We start from the raw sequence: 24,773 nt of genomic DNA on the forward strand, positions 1-24,773 counted from the left end.
CTCTTTTTACAACAATTTATTTTTAAGAACAGTTTTAGGTTTGTATATAAATTAAAACCAAGTTTAACAACGTGTATATCAACATTGTTTTGATATAATGGATACTCATTTATCTCTTAAGTCAAATAAATTATCCAAAGAGGTAAAACATATTTCACGCCTGACAGATCCTTCAAACAACTGTTTATTATAGAATATTTCAGTATTTAATATATTATTTTCTATCTGTTTAATCGAGTTATGAGCAAGGGGTTACAAAATAGAAAAGTCATCGACTTGACGATGTTTTCAAAAAGTACATTCACACTAACCTTCGCTATTGAAATTCTTGGTATGGACGTCTGGCACGACTGTAATGAAGGATGGTTGGATCTCGGTCCCTGCCATCAAGCTATAAAGATACAATACCAATTATACCCAGACCAAACTTTTGACTTAGACGTATTAATATGGCCTCATGTTGCTAAGGTAAGAATTTAAATCACGCAACAAGGTTTAAATAGTTGTTATGTTGCTTAAGCTTAATTGGGAAACTTTAGATTATAAACGAAGATCTTGGGTTATAAACCAGAGAAATACAACTGAATTGAAATTCGTTTAAATTATTTTACCCTTATAAAATATTAAGAGGAGAACAATTTTGTCGTTTCTTATACATATATTACATGGCACAGATAACGCGCAGTAGAACTACCTACTAAAATAAAACAACTCACATCACATTGACTTCCACTATATTAATAAACCACTCGATACATATATTACTTTTATTATAACAGCAAAGTCAGCAAATATCCGTCCTTCGTAGTTTGTCCTCCATTTTTTTTTCCCCGTATCTAAAATCCCGCGCTTCTCCGTGCCAGGCAGTACCAGCTCGCCTCACCACGCCACGAGATGGAAGTGGCGGGAGTGCTACAACACGGTGTCGATAACCGAATTAATAATCATACTTCATACATTTTATTTCAATGTACTAAATATTATTATTATTATTAATTATTTCAATTAAAATTATACAAGTATATTTAAAAAATCATGACACTACTAAAATATTAATTAAAGTGAGAGGGAATTAAAAAACCTTTTTAATTTGCCTTCAATTTTTTAATCTATGGAATTAGCTAACACGGTATGAGATAGTTATGCCGTTTCTGGGAAGTACGGATTGATCCAGTAGTTGTTACTTTGTCCGTTCTTCAGTGTATTGAAAAACGAGCCGGAGAACAAAGGCAGCTTAATTTTGATGCCGGAAAAATGTAGGGGAACGAAAACGCTGCGAACCCATAATACCTTTTAGGATTTTGGTCCACCATAATTAAGATATAATAGTAATTAATAAATATTAATAGTCCTCCTCGGCTTTGACTTTTGGTCGGCAGAAGAAATCTATAGAAAAGCAAAGAAAGTAAGGAAAATTCTCACCATACATGACTATTTGGTTATATAGTGTAAAAACCTTGTGTGTACCTTGATGCCCGAACATAAATGTTAAATACGTAATAATATTATAGATTTGGTGTGGAGGTCAATACGGCTATGTGCGGACGTGGCAGTTTTTGGAGAGGCGTTGGTTCGCATTTTCAATTCGACACGCTTTTCCAGTCAGAGTACTTGACTTAATGAATCACTTGGTTGTTATTAATTGTGCTATGGGACTTAACGCTCTTAGTAATAAGTGGGTATCAGAATTATTTATAGTACATTAATTTGTTATCATTTTCCAGTTGTTGGAAAAATAAAACCTACTTTTTAGAAAAATAACCCATAGATTGACAGTCGGCCTTGATCCTGTTGATTTTCTGAATTCGTATCTGAATTGTATGGTTCTGAATCATTATTGAATAACAGTAATCAATCGTTTTTGAATTACGAGGCATTCCCGCACCGTCACATACATGCTTCTTCTTACGAGACCTATTAATAGGAACACTTTTAAATGACGCTTCGTAGACTATTCTACACTACACAAGCAAATCGTTTTTGGTTATTATTTCCTAGTTATTATTCGTTATTAAGTTTTTATTAATAACAATTATTGCAAATGAAACTAGATAATGCCTCGCTAACGTTGCATTGCCTATAATGAGTAAAATAATAACTAAGCCACGTGACATGAAAAAGTAGAATAAATATTTTGACAGTAATAAAATGGAAACTTTACGCTCGTGTAACCAACTACTGCTTATAATACGAATAATAATCTATCATTAATTTTGTGTCATTAGAGTTTTATTATGAAAACCAATACTTTTCATTTAGTGCCAAGAACGATAAGAATATAGAAGCCTTTCTCCCTTCCCTAAAATTTGGGGTTCAACGTTATTTTGCTCCGGTATTGGAAGGAGAAGATACATTTGAAACATATATACAGGATATGATTTGGAACGCCATAGAAGCCCATATACCAGCTTCATGTTTAGATGGGACCTTCAACACGCCATCTAATGTTACAGGTACGTTAGTTAATTTAAACAGCACTCATTCATTTGAAATATAAACAAATAAAAATCATATATATTTAATTTTTATATTGCCTACTTATGATTAAGTGCCCAAACAAAGATTCCAAGCACAAACCACCTTAGAAAGAACTATAAATTTTAATTATGTATATATATATACATTACACAACGGATATAAACTCCCATTGAAGCATCATGGTGGATTAAGCTCCAACCAATAGGAAATGAGAATTTAATTTAACTATTACTTTAACTATTTCAGATAAAAGACATCAAGACGCAATATTATTTAAAGTAAGAGAAATTATTTTAAAAGAAAATTTACCAATCAAAGAAGAAGTGGAAGTACCATCAGATGAGTTTATAAAGTCAAAAAATCGAAGGGAATCTAAAACAACGAAGGAAAAGGAAAAAGAAAAGAAGAAAATCGTTGATGTTCAAAAAGAAAAATTTATGATAAGCTTGTCAGGAGACGCGATTATGGCCGGTTATAATTTTTTTTATGTCATTGATGGAGTGGCAAATCGGCCCCTGGATGGTAGTAGTTACAATGGCTCACCCTTCACAAACCATATCGTATTGTTGTGTTTTATTTTATTTTATTTTTATTTTTATTTAATAAGTACACTAACAATATACATATTAATTGATGGTTTACACAACATCCAAAAAAAGAAAATCAACTTCTGATATGTACATCGATTACAAGTGTACATAACATTCACAGTGTATGGTGTCAACATATAAAATAAAGTTTAAATTAAGTTGAAACTAAAATATATTATACAATTTTAAAAAAGATTATTGGCCTATGCTATCGTCGTTTACAAACACAATAACTACATATTATAAAAGAAAAACAAAAAACAAGGAATTTAACGCACTATTTAGCTGACAAGAAGTAATCCATGAGCTTTTTTTTAAAAGTAATGAAGCTATCATGAAAGATGTCAATGCCATGTATAACTTTTGTGAATTCATTATGTTTAGCACATATGCGCACTATCGGAGCCAGTTTTCCAAGATGAGTTTTCGTGATAGGAGTACAAAAGTAACACAACAATACGATAGAATATATGATGATATCTACTAAGTTTCCTACCAGTTCATCATTCCGACCTGGTGGTATCTTTACGTTTAATACAATTTTATTTAAAATGGTGATTCAAAAGTGTTTGTAAAAGCCTACTTGAATAAAGTATATTTTTTTTATAAATGGTTGGTACCCACCCAAATGGACTTACGCAGAGCGTAATGTCCAAGTAAACACTTATAATACTGATATTATTTACTACTTTTTCAATAATTTACCAATATCTGTAAATCAGAATTGTTAATACTAAAATAATTTCTAAAAGATTCTTAATTATTTTAGTCAAGCCGTCCTCTTGGGTTGTTTCAAGTACGTCAATGGACCACTTGAGTCTATAATAAGTCTTTGAAGGGCCTTTTTTAATAATAATAATTAAAATTTATTGAACCGATCATCTATATTCCCAGTAAGATATCATTATATTTATAAAAATAGTTGCGAGTTTTCCGTAAGTTTCTGTTGTGAATTTTGAAAGTAATTTTCTGATCACTCGTATTAGGTACTGGAAAAGTTTCCTCATTCGGATATTCTGGTGAACGTCCACACGATCAAAGTGATATTATAGTATTAATCAGTACCAATAACCTCCCAGCTCACGATGATTTGCCGATCATATTTGTTAACATCGGTCAGCTGTATGATGCACCATTACCAAACTTTAAAAAGGCAAGGTCAGTTTCTAAGCCATATCTAGTGAATATTTAACTGTCGTAAAAATTAAACTAAATATTTTTAACAGAATAACGCAAATATATACGCGATGGAGATTAAATGGCGAAGACCATGATTCAGAAAAACAAAATATAAAATCGGGAAACTTTATAAATTTTAATGATCATCATACTATCCCTCTACAACATACGAAGGCTTCTGAAATCACAGCAACGTTTTTAGATAATCCATTCGAAATTCAGGTTATTAAATTCACTTATATTATTAGTTTAAGGGTCTGAGTTGGTCTTATGTGTAGATTTTCAACGGACAATCATCAAAAACAACTCACATCGTAGACTCTTCAAACAAAAAACATCGTTAGAAACCCTGGTTGAGTCGAATAAAGAACTATTACTATGTGTACACCTTCCTACAGCATAGGAGTGCGTTGAAATAAGGTCCAATTTTTTTTCTTAATCAGAGAAAAAGTATCTTCTATTTATTTATTCAAAATTCCACTATATAAATCTGTACATATCTCTTACACGTGTGTGTTTCTACCATCTGTCGATAAAGTGCATTCCAATTCCAAACCTCAAGAAACGGACGAAATGTTTGAAATAACTATATCATAATAACTAAACTTTTTTCAGCTTCGTGGATTGCGAAATGCTGAAATAGTTCATAGCCATCAAAAACTTTTTGGAAACGATAAAAATGATAATAATTTTGATATGAAATTATCATCTAATACTAGCAGTTATAGCGAAGATATACTTATTGCTGTCACGAAGATTGATGCCAGTATAATTGCTAAAAAGAATAGTACGATTGTATCAGGAGAGTTTTCTCTCTACCCACCTCAAATTTCAAGACATAAGCTAGGTCGTATGGGTATTTCTACCAACGATATCAATGCTGTGAGAATACCTGAAGCGCCAGATATTATCATTCAACCATCGATAATCTTGGATGCACATATGACAATGGATGTATCCATTGGATTAGTTGGATGTAAACCGCGGGAAATCATTCCAAGTTATTTAAGGATGTATTGTTCAACTAATAATCCAGATGCAATTAAAGTTATTTTAAATGAAATAAACGAAGTCAATGAAAAACATCACAACACAGACGATGTAAATAATATATTGACAGGATTTGCTATCGACACCTGTGATATTGTTATTTTCTATATCGAAGGAGAAAAAAATGGACCAATTTCAAATATATGGGAAGTCACGGGTTGCTTTTATCCTACGATTAAACCTGTGTTTTCATGTTCAGAACAATATTTAGGTCGAATTTATCCTGGTAATTGTTTTATTTTCATTTGAGAACAGACACATAAATATTTTATTTTTTAACTAATTATATTTTTATCACTAGAAATGATATCTGCGATCCCATCATTTGATACGCTAAAGATGGTGATTCCATTAAATACACTTCTAAAGTGTCCACAAGCTTACGTCAAGCCTGCATTGCCAGTGCCTGCTAAATCTGTAAGTATATTCTTAGCACTTTCAGACACTACACTAGACACAATTGATAAATAATTGTTATAAAATCTATAATAACAGTTCACTGACCCAGAAAGTGATAATAATTTACATGTATTATAAGTTTTTAAGTTTTAATAAAAATATGTAAAAAATTGTTGATATGAAACAATTTTTAGAAAAATCTTAATTGAAAATCGTAACTAAATAATCGGATACAATGGGATAAGAAAGGATGTGGGTATAAATTACATTATATGTTTATTGATACCATTTATATGACCTCTAACAGGACACAAAATCAAAAAAAGGATAATAACCATCTAGGGATGGTAGGGTAGGGATTCAGCATCTATTGGTCGTATAATACCAATATGTTCATTGATAATTCTTTCAAGTGATTGGCGATCAAAGAAAAGACATTATATATATATAAAAATGTATTTACAGGCTTTAGTGAAAATTGGTCGACTAGTCAAAAGTAAAATTAAAGTAATACCTTTTAAAAGCGAAATGCCGACCACTGAAGAACTGAATAGTTTTAAACTTGAGTTATGTAAACCGTTAAATATTAAATCAATATGACGAAAGAATATAATGGACTATTTAAAAAATTATAAAAATAAATTATATTGACATATACTTAAACGTATTTTCTGTTTGTATAACTTGTGATTAAGGAGCTCGATGGTCTAGTGGCTCAGTTATAAGCCTGTAGATATCGAGGCCCTCGCTTCAAACCACGAGTCAGGCCAGTAAAGATATATTATAATATTCTATCAATAATAGCTTAGGAATTGCCAGTCCTCACACATCTCGAAAAGCGCGCAAAGATTCTGCGCCAGAAATTCTCACAGATCTTGTCGAATTGCCTTTCCATCGGATTTTGAGAGTGCGGAAATTGAGAGTGCCTCTGGGTTTGTGCACTAATCTATACTGTGCGGTTTGTAGTCATAATCGTAAAAAAGGACATCATTATCCATCAGCATTCATTGATTATATAAAAGTCTGTAATATAGGTAGTATACAGTGTTTTAAGCTAAATTGGTACACTAAACAAAGAAATTAAAAACCTATCCCTTCAAATTAATAATTACTTTATACGTAACGTAAATGATTTTCTCGTGAAAACATTTAGTCTTAAAAACTGAAAAGTTTCACCAAACATTTGCATTTAAACTTAGTTTTTAGCTCCTTAACGTAACATAATACCTAAACCAGTTTCCAAAGGCGAACAACAATGTTTAAATAATCTAGAAAAAAACTCAAAACTTCAAGGCGCATAATTTTCAACTGTTTGAAACATCAACACTTTCTGACTAACTGGCCACACCACGAGTTTCTTGTGAAGCGTAATTACGGACTAAAAACTAGCGTACAATGTGAATTCGCTCATTAAAATGGCTGAACTTTGCCAGTGTTGCCACGCCGCTGAAAGTTTTCCCCTCATCATAGATGCTTTATTTTAATATAACACTGATACTACACAACACACAGAAAATATTTAAGTGTATTTATTTACCAATAACCAACAACATTCACATTTTATTTTTATAAATAAAATAAATATGAGCAGACATCAAAGATGATGGTTATTGGAATTCATAATTAAAGAAATACAACAAATAAAATGGAGTAAAATAAATACACAGTTTCATTAATATGATAAAAATATTATTTTTTATCTTATAATAATAAAAGCAACAAAGTAGGTACTTGTATAGCATACGCACATAAAAGGGAGAGGAGGAGTTTGCCGTCACGGCGTATGAGTCGTTCTTATCCTCCGACGCGCCAATAGATGTTCCACATAAATTAAGTATCAAATAAAAACCAATAGTATCTTAATTATAGGTTATAATAACATGCAAAACTAAGCTATTCTACTAAACATTAGACTTTGCAAAGGCAATACATTTAAAAAGAAAACAATATTTTTAAAACGAGATAGACTGTTACTGATGAAAATTGTACTTAAAACTTTGATAAACCGTTTCTGATTTATTAAATAATTGTACTTTTCTTTTTTTACGAATGAAAATAAATAGATATAGTGTAAAAAAAGAAGATAAAGCCGAAGTTAGAACACATCAATTGTAAGTTGAAAAGCTCTAAATGAACTTAAATGTCTCGGATGAAAATGTTCCACCACAGAACAACAATCGAATAAGCGTGATAATATAACTTTTCCCCTCTCTTTAAAGCTTGGATTTTTTTTTTAACACAGTGGAAACCTTCAGAAAGGTACATATGCCCCTGTGGGAGGGGGGACACCGGGTTATATGGGATTCCTACCCACTAAAACCATTTCGATGGCCGTCCTCGGCACGGATTGCTCCTAGCGTGCAGTTCTCCGCTCATGGCTCGGTGGAGCACTACTCAGGACGTGAAGGTGATCTCGACTCATGCACTCCTCGCTGGCGCTTACGGCAGCGTGAAGCCATCGCGGTTAAACGTCATTTTACAAATTATTTTAAGTGAAAGCTTCCACCGGATCGGAATGTAGATTCTAGCGAGAAGAACCAGCAAGAAATTCAGTAGTTAATCTTTTTAAACAATATCGAAGAGCTTATCTTATCCCAGCAGTGATTCACTTACAAGCTGTTACTTAAAGATATTTTAAAGCAGTGTGGAAATGATATCGTACGTATAAATATTTACGAAATAAGTTTTAGAGTCTGCAATTTCAAAATATAAGCTATAGCATTCGATGTTCATTGCAATTCTGTTTGCGTCTCTGCAACCTCAAGCAGAATTTATTATTCCGATTTCACTCCGCCACACCGAATTCATGCGGTTGTTGCTGAGATTAATACTAATTATGACAGCTGCATATATACCCTATCCCAACCGGAGGAGTTAAGATAAACAAACGTTATATTTGCTAATAGCTTGCTATATTATGCACTCTAAACGGTGCTTGATTCATTTATCTTCAATTTTAATACAATCTATCTTCCAAATTCTAAGAAAATCTTCCAAAATTTTTTTTTTTAATTGGTCACCACCGCCCATAGACAAAGGCGCTGTAAGAAATATCAACAATTCCATACAACACCTATGCGCCACCAACCTTGGGAATTAAGATGTTATGTCCCTTGTGCCTGTGATTACACTGACTTACTCACCCTTCTAACCGGAAAACAACAATACAGTGTACTGTTATATCTGATGTAGAATATCTAATGAGTGGGTGGTACCTACCCAGGCGGGCTTGCACAAAGCCCCACCACCTACATTCAAAATAGCATTTTTACGAGAATCTTCAATTAATACCATGGATTATTCAATGTTTTAAATGTTATCGAATGATAATGCTTCATAAATAAAACTTATTAAATCCATAATGTGATCTATTTATCATTTTAAATTGGTCATAATATTTTAAATTCACTTTAATACATGGATAACTATTTCAAATTTCGCTTTCAAATGCTGAACATTTCTTCGTCGGAGACTTGCATAACATAATAAAATAACTTGGCGTATTCAAAAATTAAAAAACAAAACGTATATTGATAAGTAAGACGTATTATTCAATAAAAGATTATATCAAAGATATAGAAGCGTGGACTTAGTAGGTATTTATTGATTTCTAGGCAGGATGTATAAAAATTTAACTGTTCTTTAGTAACATACTCCGTAATTATAATGGTGGAAAAAGTATCTTGCCGGTTCCTCTCGGTAGAAGCTACTTTCCGAACGGCTGGTATCTTTACATTAAATTCAACACTAACATTCAAAAGTGCTTCTATGAGCCTACTTGAATAAATAATATTTTGATTTGATTTGAATAAGTATTAATTGAATGTTATTTATGGAACAAAGTTCTTTAACGCGGCTTACGGCAGTGCGAACTGGCAGAAATCGTCAGAAGAAAAAACCGTTATAAATTTATTCCATTGTGTCTACTATACTATATTACATTACATTAACAGCCTATAAATTTCCCACTACCTAGGCTGAGCCTCCGTCCCTTTGAGGAGAAGGTTTGGAGCATATTCCACGACGCTGGTACAACGCGGGTTGGTGGAATACATATGTGGCAGAATTTCGTTGAAATGAGACACATGCAGGTTTCCTCACGATGTTTTCCTTCACCGACGAGCACGAGATGAATTATAAACACAAATTAAGCACATGAAAATCAGTGGTGCTTGCCTGGGTTTGAAGCCGAAATTATCGGTTAAGATGAACGCTTTCTAGCCACTGGGTCGTCTCAGCTCCTAATATATAATACATAATTTATAACGAAAGCAACTTCCTTTCAACCGAGTTTCCGAGTCTCCTTTATTATATGATTATCTCTACTAATATTGTAAAGAGGGAAAATTTGTTTGTTTGTAAGGCGTAATCTAAACTAACGATCTTATTCCAAAAATGTTCAATGGTAGAGAGCTACATTATTTCTGAGTTCTATAGAGTATCAATTATAGTAACATAATAACCTTTTCTTTATTAACAAATCGCTCCGAGCGAAGTCGGGGCGGGTCGCTAATCCTTCAATATCGGTAAACGTTTTAGGTAGAGCCTTGTTATATCCGTGCGAAGGAGGGACGTGTATCTGATAGATAAGAACAGTATTTATAGTTATAAATTAATTACCCTAGTATATTTTATTATATTGGTTTTATTGTATTTTTTTTTATATTACAAAGAAAGGTTTTACCGCATGCTTTCTTTAAAATAGAAGTATAGATAAATGTTGGCGCCTCAACAAAGAAATACGATAAGACATCCATCGAAACAACGATAGAAGAATTCGTATAATTTGATTCTGTTTATATTACATAGGAAAAAAATCGATTATATCAAGTGTAACATTGTTATACATTACCGTTAGTAATCAAGTAGAAAATTTAGTCATATGTCACGAGAGCCGCCCTCAGTTCAATCGAAAAATAAATAATTTTATTTGTGCTCATTTCAAATATTATTGTATCTTATTGTTTTTATTAATTATTATTTATTATATTATAGTTAAAAAGATTTATTATGATTCTTATTTGTAATCATTGATTATGTTTGATTAATATTTTTAATACATATTTTGCGATGTGATAGTGCATGGTGAGGTTACCTGTGAACAGTAGGACATTTGCCTAGATAATTTTGAAATGTATTTTTTTTATTAACCAACCAACAGTGTAGAAACCAACAGTAGGTTGGTTGTCCTATTGAAAATAAAATAAAACCGAATTGTGAATTCAATAAAATATTTCATCAAGAAATAAGAAGTTTAACATCAACATCCTTCTAGTGCGAAACGACCCGTCTTTTTGTAACGTCAAAAGTGCTATGACTATAATAATTATTAATTATTGACATATTCGCAAAAAGACGCGTCTCACTACCAGAAATTTAAAATCGTCAATGAGGTTGGTTACCATAACACCTATTACATATCCTAAAAAAAATAAAAAAATCGTTAAGTTATAGTTTAAACATGTGTGTGTAATGTACTGTCATAAATTTTCCACATGAACGCTCTGAGCGTCCCTGTCGGCTGACGAGTACGTGACTACTTTTGTAAATTGATCTCCAGCTATGTATGTAATGTATACCTGCAAACATAACAATATTATACATATATATCATCATTACACAAACATCTTAGATCATCTCTCGTTAGAAAAATATGGCAGATACAGAATAAAGCATTGAATTAAGTTACATTATTGATCTTGTCACTATTTAAGGAAGCGAATTGCCTCAATTATAGTGCAACTTCACACCGTATCTCACTTGTGATGATGATACGCAATTTTGATACGTGTATCCTACAATTTTTATATTTATTATAGTCAATATCGTATAATACCACATCCTGATATTTCATGTACCCTAATGACCGCTGCTCTTCGAGTCCACACATCCGCCTCTCGCTCGCTAGAGCAGAGCGGAAAATTACCAAGGAGCAATCCTTGAACCATTTCTTTTCCTTATTTACCTAATAAATACCATCATGTTAAACACAAGTAGTTAAACGTATACAAAATATCTAACTTTTCGTACTAATTACAATTTATAGTAATTCAGGGAGTAGGAATGCTTCTGCATTACACGAAGTAAAAAGATTTCTTAATAAATATACTTGTAAAGGAGCAAAGGCATACTTGTGGTTATGTTACTTGCTCTGTTTGGTGCTGGATATTGATAGATTATTACTTCCATATTAAATAGATTTATGTAATTTCAGTAGTTCGGGATGGCAAAATAAAATTATGTTGTACAATGATGTTTCAATCTCTCTCTATATTGTTACAATGCCTCACAATCATCCAATTGTTTTCCTTATGACAGCTCAATCACTTTTAAAATAAGCAATAGTGTTACATGCAAGTATTAAATGTTATTCCATATAAAATAATATTAACTAAAGTTGTAAAAATTATTGATCAATTAATTACAATAATAATAATGTGATAATAATATGTATTTTTAATGATATAATTAATTACGAGTATGATATCCTATGACGTAGCACCGTATTGGAGGCTAGGGCTAGTCTCTAACAATTATTTATTTAATAGTCATATTTATCACATTGTAGATTAAGCTTAACAAATGCTAGTACCTCAGTTACTCTATACAAGTCCTATGTCCGCAGAATATCCGCATGTGCTTATAAATATATAGACAATAGAACGTATCCAAAATAAGTTTCACACATACTTAATACTCGATCGAATCGAAAGGTAAGTTCTCTTTGTTTCAAATTAATAAGAAATCATTTAGGTTGTGTTTTCCCAATCAGATCATTGTAACATGTCCTCCTATTCGAAAATGTCAACAATTTGTATTTCATGTTACGGAAATCAACATCATCTTCGCTCAAAATACCATTACTCAGATCTAAATGCTCCTATGGTCATTTGTTTAAAGATGTTTACATATTTTTACCTCCCTTTAAAGTATTCAAATCCAAAATTTGAAATGTACTTTTATTGTAATATAATAGTTAAATTTAATCCATTTTTATATTGATATAATGTAATTTTACTATTGGTAACTACTGTTTATGAATTATTTTTAACTCGGAAGATTTTATTGGTATTTGAATTTTTGTAATATTCCTAAATGTATTTGTATTAAACTGTTTGTCTTCCGTATATAAATAAATAAAATATAAACCAGCATTCATAAAACCGGTACTAATCGGAAAAATCCAAGAAAAGTATATTATTGTGTGATTATTTTGGTGATTATATTCCCAAATATTACTTAGTGTTCCAAAATATTCGTAAAAAGCAATAAAATTTATATATGATGGATAAAACTATTTAACTTATATTAAGTTACTCGTACTTATAATTTATGTCTCTAGTCGCTCCCTCAAGCCTGAGGACATTGATCAGCTTTATCTTTCATATGAAGTGTATGATCTGCCTTCATTCCTCAAACGCCTACACTACGACTGTGAAAAATTTGTAAGACGAAATGTCGAATCCATTTATCTTCATGACGTTTTAACGGCTTCTAATAACTGGCTATATAATACATCTATATTAGAATATTGTTCTAAATTTATATTATAAAGATAAAGACCTTGTTTGTTCTTGCATTTGATAGCCCATTAATTGAGAAAAATGGTCTGTATATATAGTATCGTTTAAAGCTAATGAGGAACATCATTACGCATAATCGCTTACTTGGTGGTATGACTTTGCAGCCTCTACGGGTTCGGACCACCTAGTTATCGTATATCTTATTGCCAAACAGAAACATTCAGTACTTCTGTGTTTCAGTTTCAAGAATGAATGAGCCAGTCTTACTACAGGTACAAAGGATAAAAGATCCGAAAGGCATTATTGATATAAAGGATGATTAATATCAACATCGGCGCCCGAGGATTACAAGATGGAATTTAACCCTGGGGTCGTGGACACATGAGTCGGAGGCCTTAGATTTCCTATTTCAGACGGCCCTGAGGAGAACGGCCGAGGTGATATTGCGCTGCAGTACGCATTAGCGAGGAGTACGGGGGGGGGGGGGCGAGATCAAAATAATCAACTTGACAAAATAAATACTTACATAGAAAATTACATAAATTGTACACATTAGACTTTCTACAAAAATGTTAAAATAGTTCACGCTTACTAAGCTTGAATACCAAAAGCAATATACAATGATCCACCCGCATTGGAGCAGCGTGGTAGAGTAGGCTCTAAACCTTCTCAAAAGGGGAGGAGGCTTCATACAAGAAGTGGGACATGTACAGATTGTTACTTTTATATACAATGCAGCTGGTTAATCTTAAGGACAGTGTCTATTATTTATTTTATAGATGTAAGTTTAGTTTTATTTTACTTTTGTTTTTTTTTCATTTTCATTGTATAATTAAGTCTTTTGTATATATTAAGTAATAATTGTTTAATCATAAATGGAAATAAATGTTTAGTAAAAAACATACATTGTTATGGTAATATTAATGAGATTTAATTACAGTTTATTATCAAGCATTATTACGCAGCCTGCATAAGCATTGTTCGCAATCTTAGAAGTTTATTTTTTGATTTATATAAAAAATAATTCAATTTTATAAGTTATTTTCTGATTTAACAATACTATAAATTACGCTTTGGCGGCACAATATCTGATGCTTGCATTGTGCCTACCTAGACGGCCTTGCGCAGAGCTCCTCTAAGAATTGTTTGTATGTTTGAACAGATGGAATACACGTGTAGCAGAATTTTATTGAAATTAGACACATGCCAATTTCCCCAAGGTTCCTTCACCGACGAGAACGTGATTAATTATAAAAACAAATTAAGCACATGAAAATTAAGTGGTGCTTGCCTGGGTTTGAACCCAAAATCATCGGTTAAGATGCACGCGTTCTAACCACTGGGCCATCTGGCTCTCATATGTTTAAATAAAGCCCATTTATTTAGAAAGACGCTAAAACCTTTTTTAAACCTATTTTTGGATCGAAGTTCTTTTACGCGGCTTGCAGTAGAGTGAACTTGTATAAATCGTCACGTTAAAGCATAAGGCTTCCCTCGCGTTTTAGGGATTGGTCGATAGGAGTAAGGTATAAAAGGTAGCCTAGGTCCTTCCTTGGAGATCAAGCTTCATACCAAAATTTTTCGAATTCGTTTCAGCGGCTTAGCCGTGAAAGACCAACTCACAGACAGACAGAAAGACAGTAACTTTTGTATTTATAATATTAGTATAGATTATTTTTTAATTTTTAATTGTTTTAATTCACACAATATTTTTAATAAGTATTTTATTTCTTGTCAATTAATTAATTATTCTCAAAAAATATTTTGTTGTATTTTTTTTTTAATCCATTATATAATATAGCAAAAGCAGAATATATAATGTAATTATAAAAACCTTGACTCTTTTTTATTTGGTTTGAGCTCTCACGCAGCGACAGTAATTTTGCTTGAAATTATACTTATTTATTGACCGTAGATTGTCAGGGATCTATTACTGACTTAAAAAAAAAAAAAACAAAACTTTTTTCGACGTCAATTGAAATGTCAAGTCTGAAACCGGTTATATATTTTTAATATTTATTAGTCAAAATTCCGTCATCTATGAACCGATTAGGATTTTTTTTTCATACTTAAATATTTTGTGTATTATAATCAATACAATTAGTTTATTCGATGCCAGTTTTGTTCGAAAACATTATAATGACTACACAACTCGAATATACGTCTCTAATTCCAAATTATATCTTAGTAAGTTCGCGGAAGCCAAATTTCACAAGAACTCATTGGTTCAGCGTAATTGAGAAACAGAAGTCAAAACATACGTTAGTAATTATAATAATAACATCTAAAACTAGCGTTAAATACAACGAAACAAGACGTACACACTATGTAAACTGCACTGACGAATTTCCATAGAAACTTATACCCGCAATTTAGTCTAATAGGAGATGAATTTTGGAAAATCCTATATAGCTCACGTACTACGTTGCGAAAATAATTTCTAAACAAAATTTTATCCTGTTAAGCTTACCGGTCTAGGCTGCAGATTTTATGTCAGTCAGTCAGTGGCGGACTAACAGGGGGCCGGCTCGTCCCGGGTTTAATAAATTTTTGAAGTTGCATATATGATTATTTTGAAAAAATCTAAAAAACGTGATAACTCAAAAATTATTCATAAAATTATCGCAAGTAGTCACCCCTATCACTTCCTAACGGGAATACGTCGAATTACCAATAACCCTGTATATTGAATTTTTTTCTTTTACAATTTCTTAATAATCTAATATTTAGATATTACAGAAAAAAATACTGAACTGAAACTATCCGAAACAAGCGGATAATCCAAAAAGTTCAGTGTCTGTTTGTAGTATAAAAATAATCGCTTTTTACTAAATGTATTTGTATGTATACACGGTACATATACCAAACAATTTTTGTCTGTTTATTCCGGCTAATCTCTGGAATGGCTGGACCGATTTTACCGGGACTTTCAGTGGCAGATAGCTGATGTAATAAGGAGTAACTCAGGACACTTATTTTAGAATCATATATAAAATAAAAATAAAGTCACGCTGCAATATTCAAATACTGTCCAGTACCGCGCGCAGTCCTCGCACATGCCATCACTAGGCCGTCACGTCGGGTGCCTCCCACCAACGACTTAATGTCACAAAAGCTGCCTAATAAAGAATTAATGAGGTCTAGTAAATTTTGCGAACTGAAATTAAAACGTGCACGAAGTCGCGAGCACAGCTAGTTATTCATATATCCCATAGGATCTGGATCATAATCCAGATCCGAAATTACACATCCATAATATCCCTGATTGTAATACGTAACATACAGCTTGCAATGTAACGCAAGAATCTATCAAAAAGGTACCCGGTACTCTTGGGGCAGTTCCAGAAGCTCAAGAGACGGTCGGCCGAAGGATAACTCATGTCACCTCCAAGCTCACAAAGCTCCCAACGACCAGAAGTAGAAATGCTCGCCAGTGGTTCCATACTTGCCACCGCGTAGATGCGTCGGTGGCTTGTTCCAGTTTCCTCTTCCCCTTATTTTTCTTCTTTCAAGGCTCCCATTGTTCCACCTCTACCACCACCTCTGGTACTGAAGTCCTCCCCAACAGGGGTCTTATCGAAAAATATTTCAGCCTCGATAGGGTAGTTTCGCCTCTATGTGAGGGAAAGGTCACGTCCAGCCTCGCGTACCCGGATCTGCCTCTTCTGGAGGTGGATCTGGTTCCATATGGGGCACGCATCCAGCCTATGCTGGTCGGTATCCCGGTCTGGGCCACACGAATGACACACCGTCATCGCTTTGCGTCCGATCTTACACAGGTATTCTCCATAATAAACGTGACGGAAGCTGACGGGTCGCCACTCTGCAGATCAGAAAAGTACCAGGATTGACCCACATGGTACTGTTGTCGTTTTAGTGGTAAAACACGGCCGGCGAGCACTCCAAAAAGTACCTGCCGACCATGATCCGTATTCACCGCGAGAAAGAAAGTCTCTTAGTCGCCTCCCACCCACGGGAAAAGATGAGGGAGTGCTATTCTAACTCGGCAGTCCACGAGCCAGTCTCTAACCTAACGAAGCCTAACTGAACGTTTATAAACTATCCAAATTTTAATGGGCACACAATATTAAATTCTGTCATATAACGTATCATCATAATGAGAAATACAGATGAGGAGGTTATGTTGACCGAAAAAGATTCAGGCGCGGCCAACGGCTCTACGCGCTTTCCGAGTCAGTAAACACTTCCAACTGCCAAACTCTGGGCTATAACTGAGAAAATTTCTACAGAAAAACCCAGGCCATCAGGTTCTAGACCAACAATGCAGCAAAACACAACGAAAAACAGATAAACGACTGTTAAATATGTTTCATAATTAATGGAATTGTTAAAGATAAATTATACATCGTGTTCTAGTTACCTTTATTTTATCTTTTAATTATATATATAATTTCAGAATAATAAAACAAAAGAAACCTCGATTATATATAATTACATTCTAAAAAAAAAAACTGTCTTATTTTTAAACATGTGAGCACTAATGAATAATTATGAATAAAGTATCCTACACCGGGTCGAATATGATAGTTCCTAGTCATTGCTGGAATTAATTATGTTTTAGTTTAAGAAAAACAGACATACATAAAACTAATTATTTTAATGTTTTCTATGTGAAATTTGATCGTCTAGCAAGCAAGATATAAATTATCAAAAATGTTTCGTGAAAGAATTTACAATTAAAGATTTACGAATTATGGAATTGTGACGAAAACAGTCCAATCTACTGGACAAGAAATGAACCAACCCATGTCACATGTCGAGACAGCAAGACGGGGTATGATACTCTTAATAAAGGTTTTTCACTATTACTCCAAGATGAAGCACTTGGAGTGTTTCAGCTACAAATGGAACAAAGACATAATTTGGAATAAGAGACGAAATAAATAAGATTTAAAAACAAACAGTCATTTTTCGCTAAATTTAGTAAAAAAATTATTATCTATATGTTTTATTTTTATAATAATGTTATATAGAAATTGTGTTTATTATTATGTTATTGTGTGTATAGTAGATGAATGTGTAGAATAACGAGAATAATTAGAATAGAAATACATATATAATACGAAGGATGGTATGGAATAGAAGAAGGAGGAAGATCTAAGAAGACGTGGATGACTCCATCCAGTTTGAGAAGAATGTCGACGATCAAATGACGAATAATAGAGGTGAATGGAGAAAAGATATACAGCGCCGGCCCTAAATTGTTTAGTATAAGGCTAGGGAAAAGAAGAAGAATTGAGTATATAGTTTGCACGCCACGATACACGAGGGAGAAGAGAACAACAGCGGAGAAGGCATTACAAAAGATTACGACACTACGCACGTCTTACCCCAAAGGCGCGCCTATATTAATTCCACGCCAAAAATTTTTATCTATCTTTATATTTTGAGATTAGATAAAATTGAATGCATCAACATTTCAGCATAGATGTCGTTAAAAACTTTCGCTCAAACGCTGCGGCAATGTTGTGTCACACGTGACGCAAAATCGATCAAAATGTAGTTAGTATGTAGAAATCCTAAATAAACTCTTATCGAGGCCAATCATCACCTTAAATGTATTTAAACAGATGAACTGCTCGTTCGTATACTTTTATTAATAAATTGTTCTCGGCAGTGCATGATAATTTATAAGGCTATGGCTAAGTATTTGTTAAGTGAATCAAAATGCATCTTCAGATTATTGCGTGTCCAGTAAGTACATGGTACCTGATGAATGACCTGATGGTACAATGATACCTTTTACCTGATTTTTATATGGTGTAGTGATCTATTGGCTTTATTATTCGCTGGGAGGGTATAATAAAACCGTAATGTATAAATAGCTATGTTTTATTATATCACATATCCCCCAACCGCGTCTGTCTGTCTACACACGAAAAACTCCAAAACTTCTGAAAGGATTTTCATACGCTTTCACTAATAGACGGGGTGATGTATGAGGAGGGTTCAGGTATATAATTCATGAACGTTTTATGTAAATTAGTTATGACATGACGATGCTTATTGGATATGTCGGAAAAAACGTGTCGACTGGGAGGGAGCCTACGATACAAACGTTTTATATAGAACCTTATATTTAATAATATATAGCAACGATGTGTAACCGCTACGCCGCACAGATAAGGAAGTAAAGGGTGGCGACAAAAACGTAAGACAAAGTAGCAAACTTTTACGGCATACCAGTCTCTCCTTTCCCCAAGGCGGGTATCATGTCATAATAGGATGCATACTTCAGCTCGACCACGTAATTTTTACATTATATATATTTTAGGAATAGCTGCCAGACAAGGCGAATTCAGACAACAGTGGATGCTTTAGATGTTGACAGGCATAGCCAACATATGAATAAATGGTGGGATCTTGATGGACCAGTAAGACTACTGCATACCCTAAACGATATTCGGTAAGTTTTCTTTTTGAGTGACCTAGTGTAGCCTTATAACATCTTCCTAATATTGGTGGCGCATTGGCTATTTGAGCAATGGTAAATATTTCTTAAATTGCCAACTTTGATAACTTACTATACTATGTCCTATTTGCCATTGTTCTACGTATTTCAAATAAAAAAATAAACTCAAAATTAAGTTCATACAACAAATAAAATTGCAGAAAAAAGGACAAAATTTTAAATACAACCAAACTTTGATCATAGATATTTTAAAATAAATGGTCATTTGCAGCATACCCTTTATTCAAAGAGGACTAGCTCAACCACAAGATAATTTGTCTTCGGTATTAAAAGGAAAAACAATATTGGACGTCGGTTGTGGAGGGGGAATTCTATCAGAGGTAACCATTAGTATTATTTATTTCCTTACTACTTTCCGACCGGCCGCGTTTGAGCCCCTAACAACATGTTTGAATTAGATGATTATTGGTTGGTAATAGAAGGCGAAAGCGTAACAAATAAAGAAATAAAAAACTCACTTTCACATTTATAATATTACTTATTATATAGGATTCATTCGTCTATTAGCACCAATGCCTTTGCTTAAAAAAAAAAAAGATCTTTTAAGTCACTTAAAATATAACTACGTACCAACTGCCAATCCTTAAGGCAAGACCAATATTTATGTTTTGGAAATGTTAATGGCATCCAGGATTCTGGATATTGTTAATGCTCACACTACCTTACCTCGAAAATTAGGTAAAGCCGGTACTTCTCCTCAACCATATCTGACCATGTCGAGGGTAAGAGAGCGCCCATGTGCTTGCACATTAACTTGGACACTATAATAATATGGCCCACGCAGAAGGGTCACCGTAACAAGAAATTAGTCATCACCTTAATCACGAATGGTCATGGTGTTTTTCTTTTACAGGGCTTAGCGAAGTTGGGAGCCAAAGTCGTTGGTATTGATGCAAGCAAAGAGTTAATTGAGGTAGCAAAATACCATTCGTCTAATAATAAAGAGTTGATGAATAATTTACCAACATATATAAACACTACAATGGAGGTAATAAGAATAGGTCTTTTAATCTAATTATTTAAAGGTTGTTCTCAATTCGCTTGTTTATATACAAATATTATTACGTATGTTCGAGTATAATACTCTTTATGAACTTAGATGATTATTTTTATATTGGATTCAATTATATACTATATGATGTTTCGATATCAACTTTATTGGTGTTTGATAAAGTTTATATTAAGGCGAAATTTTTAAGTGTTTTATGTTTTTATTTTTTATTTCTTGTATAGGTTATTCATCTTACGTATCTAATACCAATTTTTTAGGAACATTCCACTATTCATGCGGAAAAATACGACGCCGTTGTAGCTTCGGAAATAATAGAGCATGTCGTCGAAAAAGAATTGTTTCTGGAATCGTGTGTACGCGCTACGAAGCCAAACGGAAAATTATTCTTTACAACACCCAGTAAAACACGGATGGCTCAATTTTTCATTATATTTGTCAATGAAAGAATACTACATACAATTCCGAAGGACACTCATCAATATCACAAACTTTTAACTCCAAGGGAACTTAAATCTATGTTGGAGAAAAGTAAGTTCACATTAATTCAATTTATGTCAAAAAATAATTATAAAAATCTTCTCCGTAGTCTTTTTCTCCCATGCCTCGGCAAGAACTGAAATAGAAAAAAGAAAAGAAAGTGCTATGTAGTACGTACGTAAGTAGTTAGCTAGTCTTTGAGATTGATCGCCGTAAAATAGGACGCCGAGATGGCCCAGTGGTTAGAACGCGTGCATCTTAACCGATGATTTCGGGTTCAAACCCAGGCAGGCACCACTGAATTTTCATGTGCTTAATTTGTGTTTATAATTCATCTCGTGCTCGGCGGTGAAGGAAAACATCGTGAGGAAACCTGCATATGTTTAATTTCAACGAAATTCTGCCACATGTGTATTCCGCCAACCCGCATTGGAGCAGCGTGGACCTTTATCCCAGCAGTGGGACATTTACGGGCTGCTAATGCAAAAAAAAAATGCAAAAATAGGACGAGAAGAACTTTAATTCGAATCTGAATGCATTTATAAAAAAAATATTTATGTATACAAAATATACCTATATAATCATTTTTTATTTTTTATTACTTGTGTATTGTAGATAGAGCAAATACAAAGTAATTAGTCATACAGCTCTCCTACATATTACATAAAATCATTAGAAGATATACCAAATATAAAAAATTGAATCTTAAGCTTTACTCTAAAAACATACAACGGAGTATCAAAGAAACCCGAGTCTTTGTAATTAAACGATTCAAGTTCGATATCGGGTTTTATTTCTTACGCAAATCGGAACAACTTTAATAAAACTAATCAGACACTCGGATCTATGGGGGGCACTATTAACATTTAAATATTTATTATATATTTATTATGGAAGCTTAGTCACCTGTAGGCCGAGTATGCCCGGGCCTAGAGCGGCTAAACAGTTTTTTCATAGTCTCTGTATAGGATTCCGAAAATTAAAAAGTTCAAAGAATATGGAGTGCTTATCTTCCGTAGATCTTTAAACCTAGTTACAAATGTGCCCCTACATAAAATATGACATATGGATTTAAATTAATATCACTCAATGTACTTTGAACTACTTAGGGTATTTTACAATTATATATGACATATATTATAGCCCTTACAGATATTTTCAATCAATCGAACGATATTTTTCTTTTACCTTCTACCCCTCACACTTTCTCATACGGATTTGACACCTGCAGTTCCTGTCATTTTTATTTGACCACTAACCGCTGGAAATTATTTAATATATAATATTAAATTAAATTATATCTGGCGGTTAGTGGTCAAATGTATGTATATTATACATTTTTACTACATCGCGAAAAGACCGGCTTACGTATAATGCCAAGCCAGAGCCAAGATGGCCCAGTGGTTAGAACGTGTGCATCTTAACCGATGATTTCGGGTTCAAACCCAGGCAGGCACCACAGAATTTTCTTAATTTGTGTTTATAATTCATCTCGTGCCCAACGGTGAAGGAAAACATCGTGAGGAAACCTGCCTTTGTCTAATTTCACAGATCATTCTGCCACATGTGTATTCCACCAACCCGCATTGGAGCAGCGTGGTGGAATATGCTCCAAACCTTCTCCTCAAAAGGAGAGGAGGCCTTAGCCCAGCAGTGGAAAATTTACAGGCTGCTAATGTGATGCAATGTATAGAATTAATCAATTTAAATGTTTCAGATAAGTGCAAGGTGGAATCGACGCGAGGTTTTGTCGCTTATCCTATATCGAACAGATGGGCGTGGACCAACCACAAATTGTTTATGTTCGCGATGCAAGCTGTTAAATTAAAACAAAAACAATGTAGTTAAAAAAAATTCAAAACTACGAAGTACAATCTCTTCGGTAGAATATAATTACACAGGGTGCTCGCCAGTTCTGTTACTTGAACTTGGCTGACACGCTACCGCATGTCTAGATATATATAATAAATAGTTAAACTATTTTTTTAATATTTTATTACGTTAATAACTCGGCAAATGAGAGCTAGGTCGATATGAGCGTGAGAATTCGACACAACGGTTTTGCTATTTTATGTTAAGTAGGAGAACTGGAAAATAATAACCATTCCTTATATCACCCATATGCCGCCAACCTTGGGAACTAAGATGTTATATTTCTTGGGTTACGCTGACTTACTCTTCTTAAAACGGGACCACAACCATACTATGAATTACTGTCTGGTGCTGATAAAATGTAGATAAGTGGGTGGTACTTAAAAATCCGACCACCAAATAGGTATAATGTATATCTGTGTAATTACGATACTTATAAGCATTTGTCTGTAGAATTATACTGTTCAAGTATAGCGATAAAGCGTTCTTATCAACTGTATTTGTATTTTATCACAAAATGTTTAATTATAAACTTTTAAAAATTAATTACAATATAATTACCATTCCTTAATTATTTTTTTATTTCATTACCCTCAAAAGAAAACCATTAATTTAATTGTGCCTCTTGTTGAATACTTAATTTATACCTAGTAAAAGAGATTTTCGTACCAACCAGGAATTCCACGATGTCTCGTTTTTATTATTTATTGACTCACTGAAAGTAATTTAGTAATTTTATAGAGAATTATAGTGGAAAATCTACGGTTAATCAAAATGTTATGAAGTAAGTAGAGATATGACTTTTGCAATGTTAAAACCTACTCCAAATCGAAATCCAGTAAAATAAAACAAACTGTATTATTCATTGTCTAGCTTCATCAAACCGCAAATCCTGGGTTCTCGTATAAAACCCAATCTAATACTTGATCTTGATAAGAATCCAATATAATACTTGACAGCACTTAAGAAAACTATGTATATAAGTAGTATGCCGAATATATTTTCATAATAATTACGTATATAGAAACGTTAAGCAAGACTTATAAACTTAAAAGTGATAACAAAACAGAGGAGTGACAATCCCGTGCCATCAATTAAACCCGTTGTTTCTCCAATGTGAATCCAAAGTTCCTGCGCCTAAACTCTCTAAACGTTAATCCATCCCATCGAAATATCGAATAGGAGAGTAATCAACGCGCTCCACCAGTTGTGTTTATAAATCCAAATAGATTTACTAATTGTAGCGAATTTGACATTAGGTACATCAAGTACCTAATGTCAAATTCGTATTTCGAACTAAAAAAATTCTATGAATATTATCCCACATTATGTAAAAAAGAATACATTGTCTCACAAAAGAGTTAATAACCCTGTGTAATCGGGTATTTAAAGTATCAAGTTTATACTTGTTCTTAGTATTGATAGTATATATGCCAAAATTTCTGGATAAATCGTTTATGTTTTTGCGTAAGTATATTATAACAATATCAAAAAACAAATTGTGAAACGGCAGTCGTTATTTTAATTTCTATAAATTTATGAATATTTTGGGCGCATAAGTTCCACGAGCTCTTTTCGACATATATTGAATATCGTCTGCATTACCCCAAAGAAAGTTACTCAAATACACTAGGCGAGCCGTGTCAACACACGTCAATAGTCCAACTTTTTTTATCACGAAGGCTGTAGAGCTTAGTCTA

General features: G+C 33.2%; 2 protein-coding genes across 2 annotated transcripts; both read left to right on the plus strand.

The window, feature by feature from the left end:
- Nucleotides 1-240: 240 nt before the first annotated feature.
- On the plus strand, nucleotides 241-17,070 carry LOC125067100. The gene is made up of 10 exons (XM_047675480.1): nucleotides 241-468; nucleotides 1,512-1,675; nucleotides 2,260-2,453; nucleotides 2,725-2,949; nucleotides 4,055-4,226; nucleotides 4,295-4,469; nucleotides 4,863-5,523; nucleotides 5,599-5,714; nucleotides 6,162-6,267; nucleotides 16,505-17,070. The coding sequence occupies exons 1-10, from the start codon at nucleotides 241-243 to the stop codon at nucleotides 17,068-17,070; spliced, it is 2,607 nt and encodes an 868-aa protein (XP_047531436.1).
- A 1,791-nt stretch (nucleotides 17,071-18,861) lies between these two features.
- Nucleotides 18,862-23,077, plus strand: LOC125066763 (ubiquinone biosynthesis O-methyltransferase, mitochondrial-like). The gene is made up of 6 exons (XM_047675022.1): nucleotides 18,862-18,934; nucleotides 19,515-19,646; nucleotides 19,924-20,032; nucleotides 20,566-20,700; nucleotides 20,982-21,252; nucleotides 22,919-23,077. Exons 1-6 carry the CDS (start codon nucleotides 18,879-18,881, stop codon nucleotides 23,047-23,049), a joined length of 834 nt encoding a protein of 277 aa, XP_047530978.1. The 5' UTR covers nucleotides 18,862-18,878; the 3' UTR covers nucleotides 23,050-23,077.
- The last annotated feature ends 1,696 nt before the right edge of the window (nucleotides 23,078-24,773 follow it).

This window comes from Vanessa atalanta, chromosome 10 (assembly GCF_905147765.1).
Source record: "Vanessa atalanta chromosome 10, ilVanAtal1.2, whole genome shotgun sequence".
Taxonomy (NCBI): Eukaryota; Metazoa; Arthropoda; class Insecta; order Lepidoptera; family Nymphalidae; genus Vanessa; species Vanessa atalanta.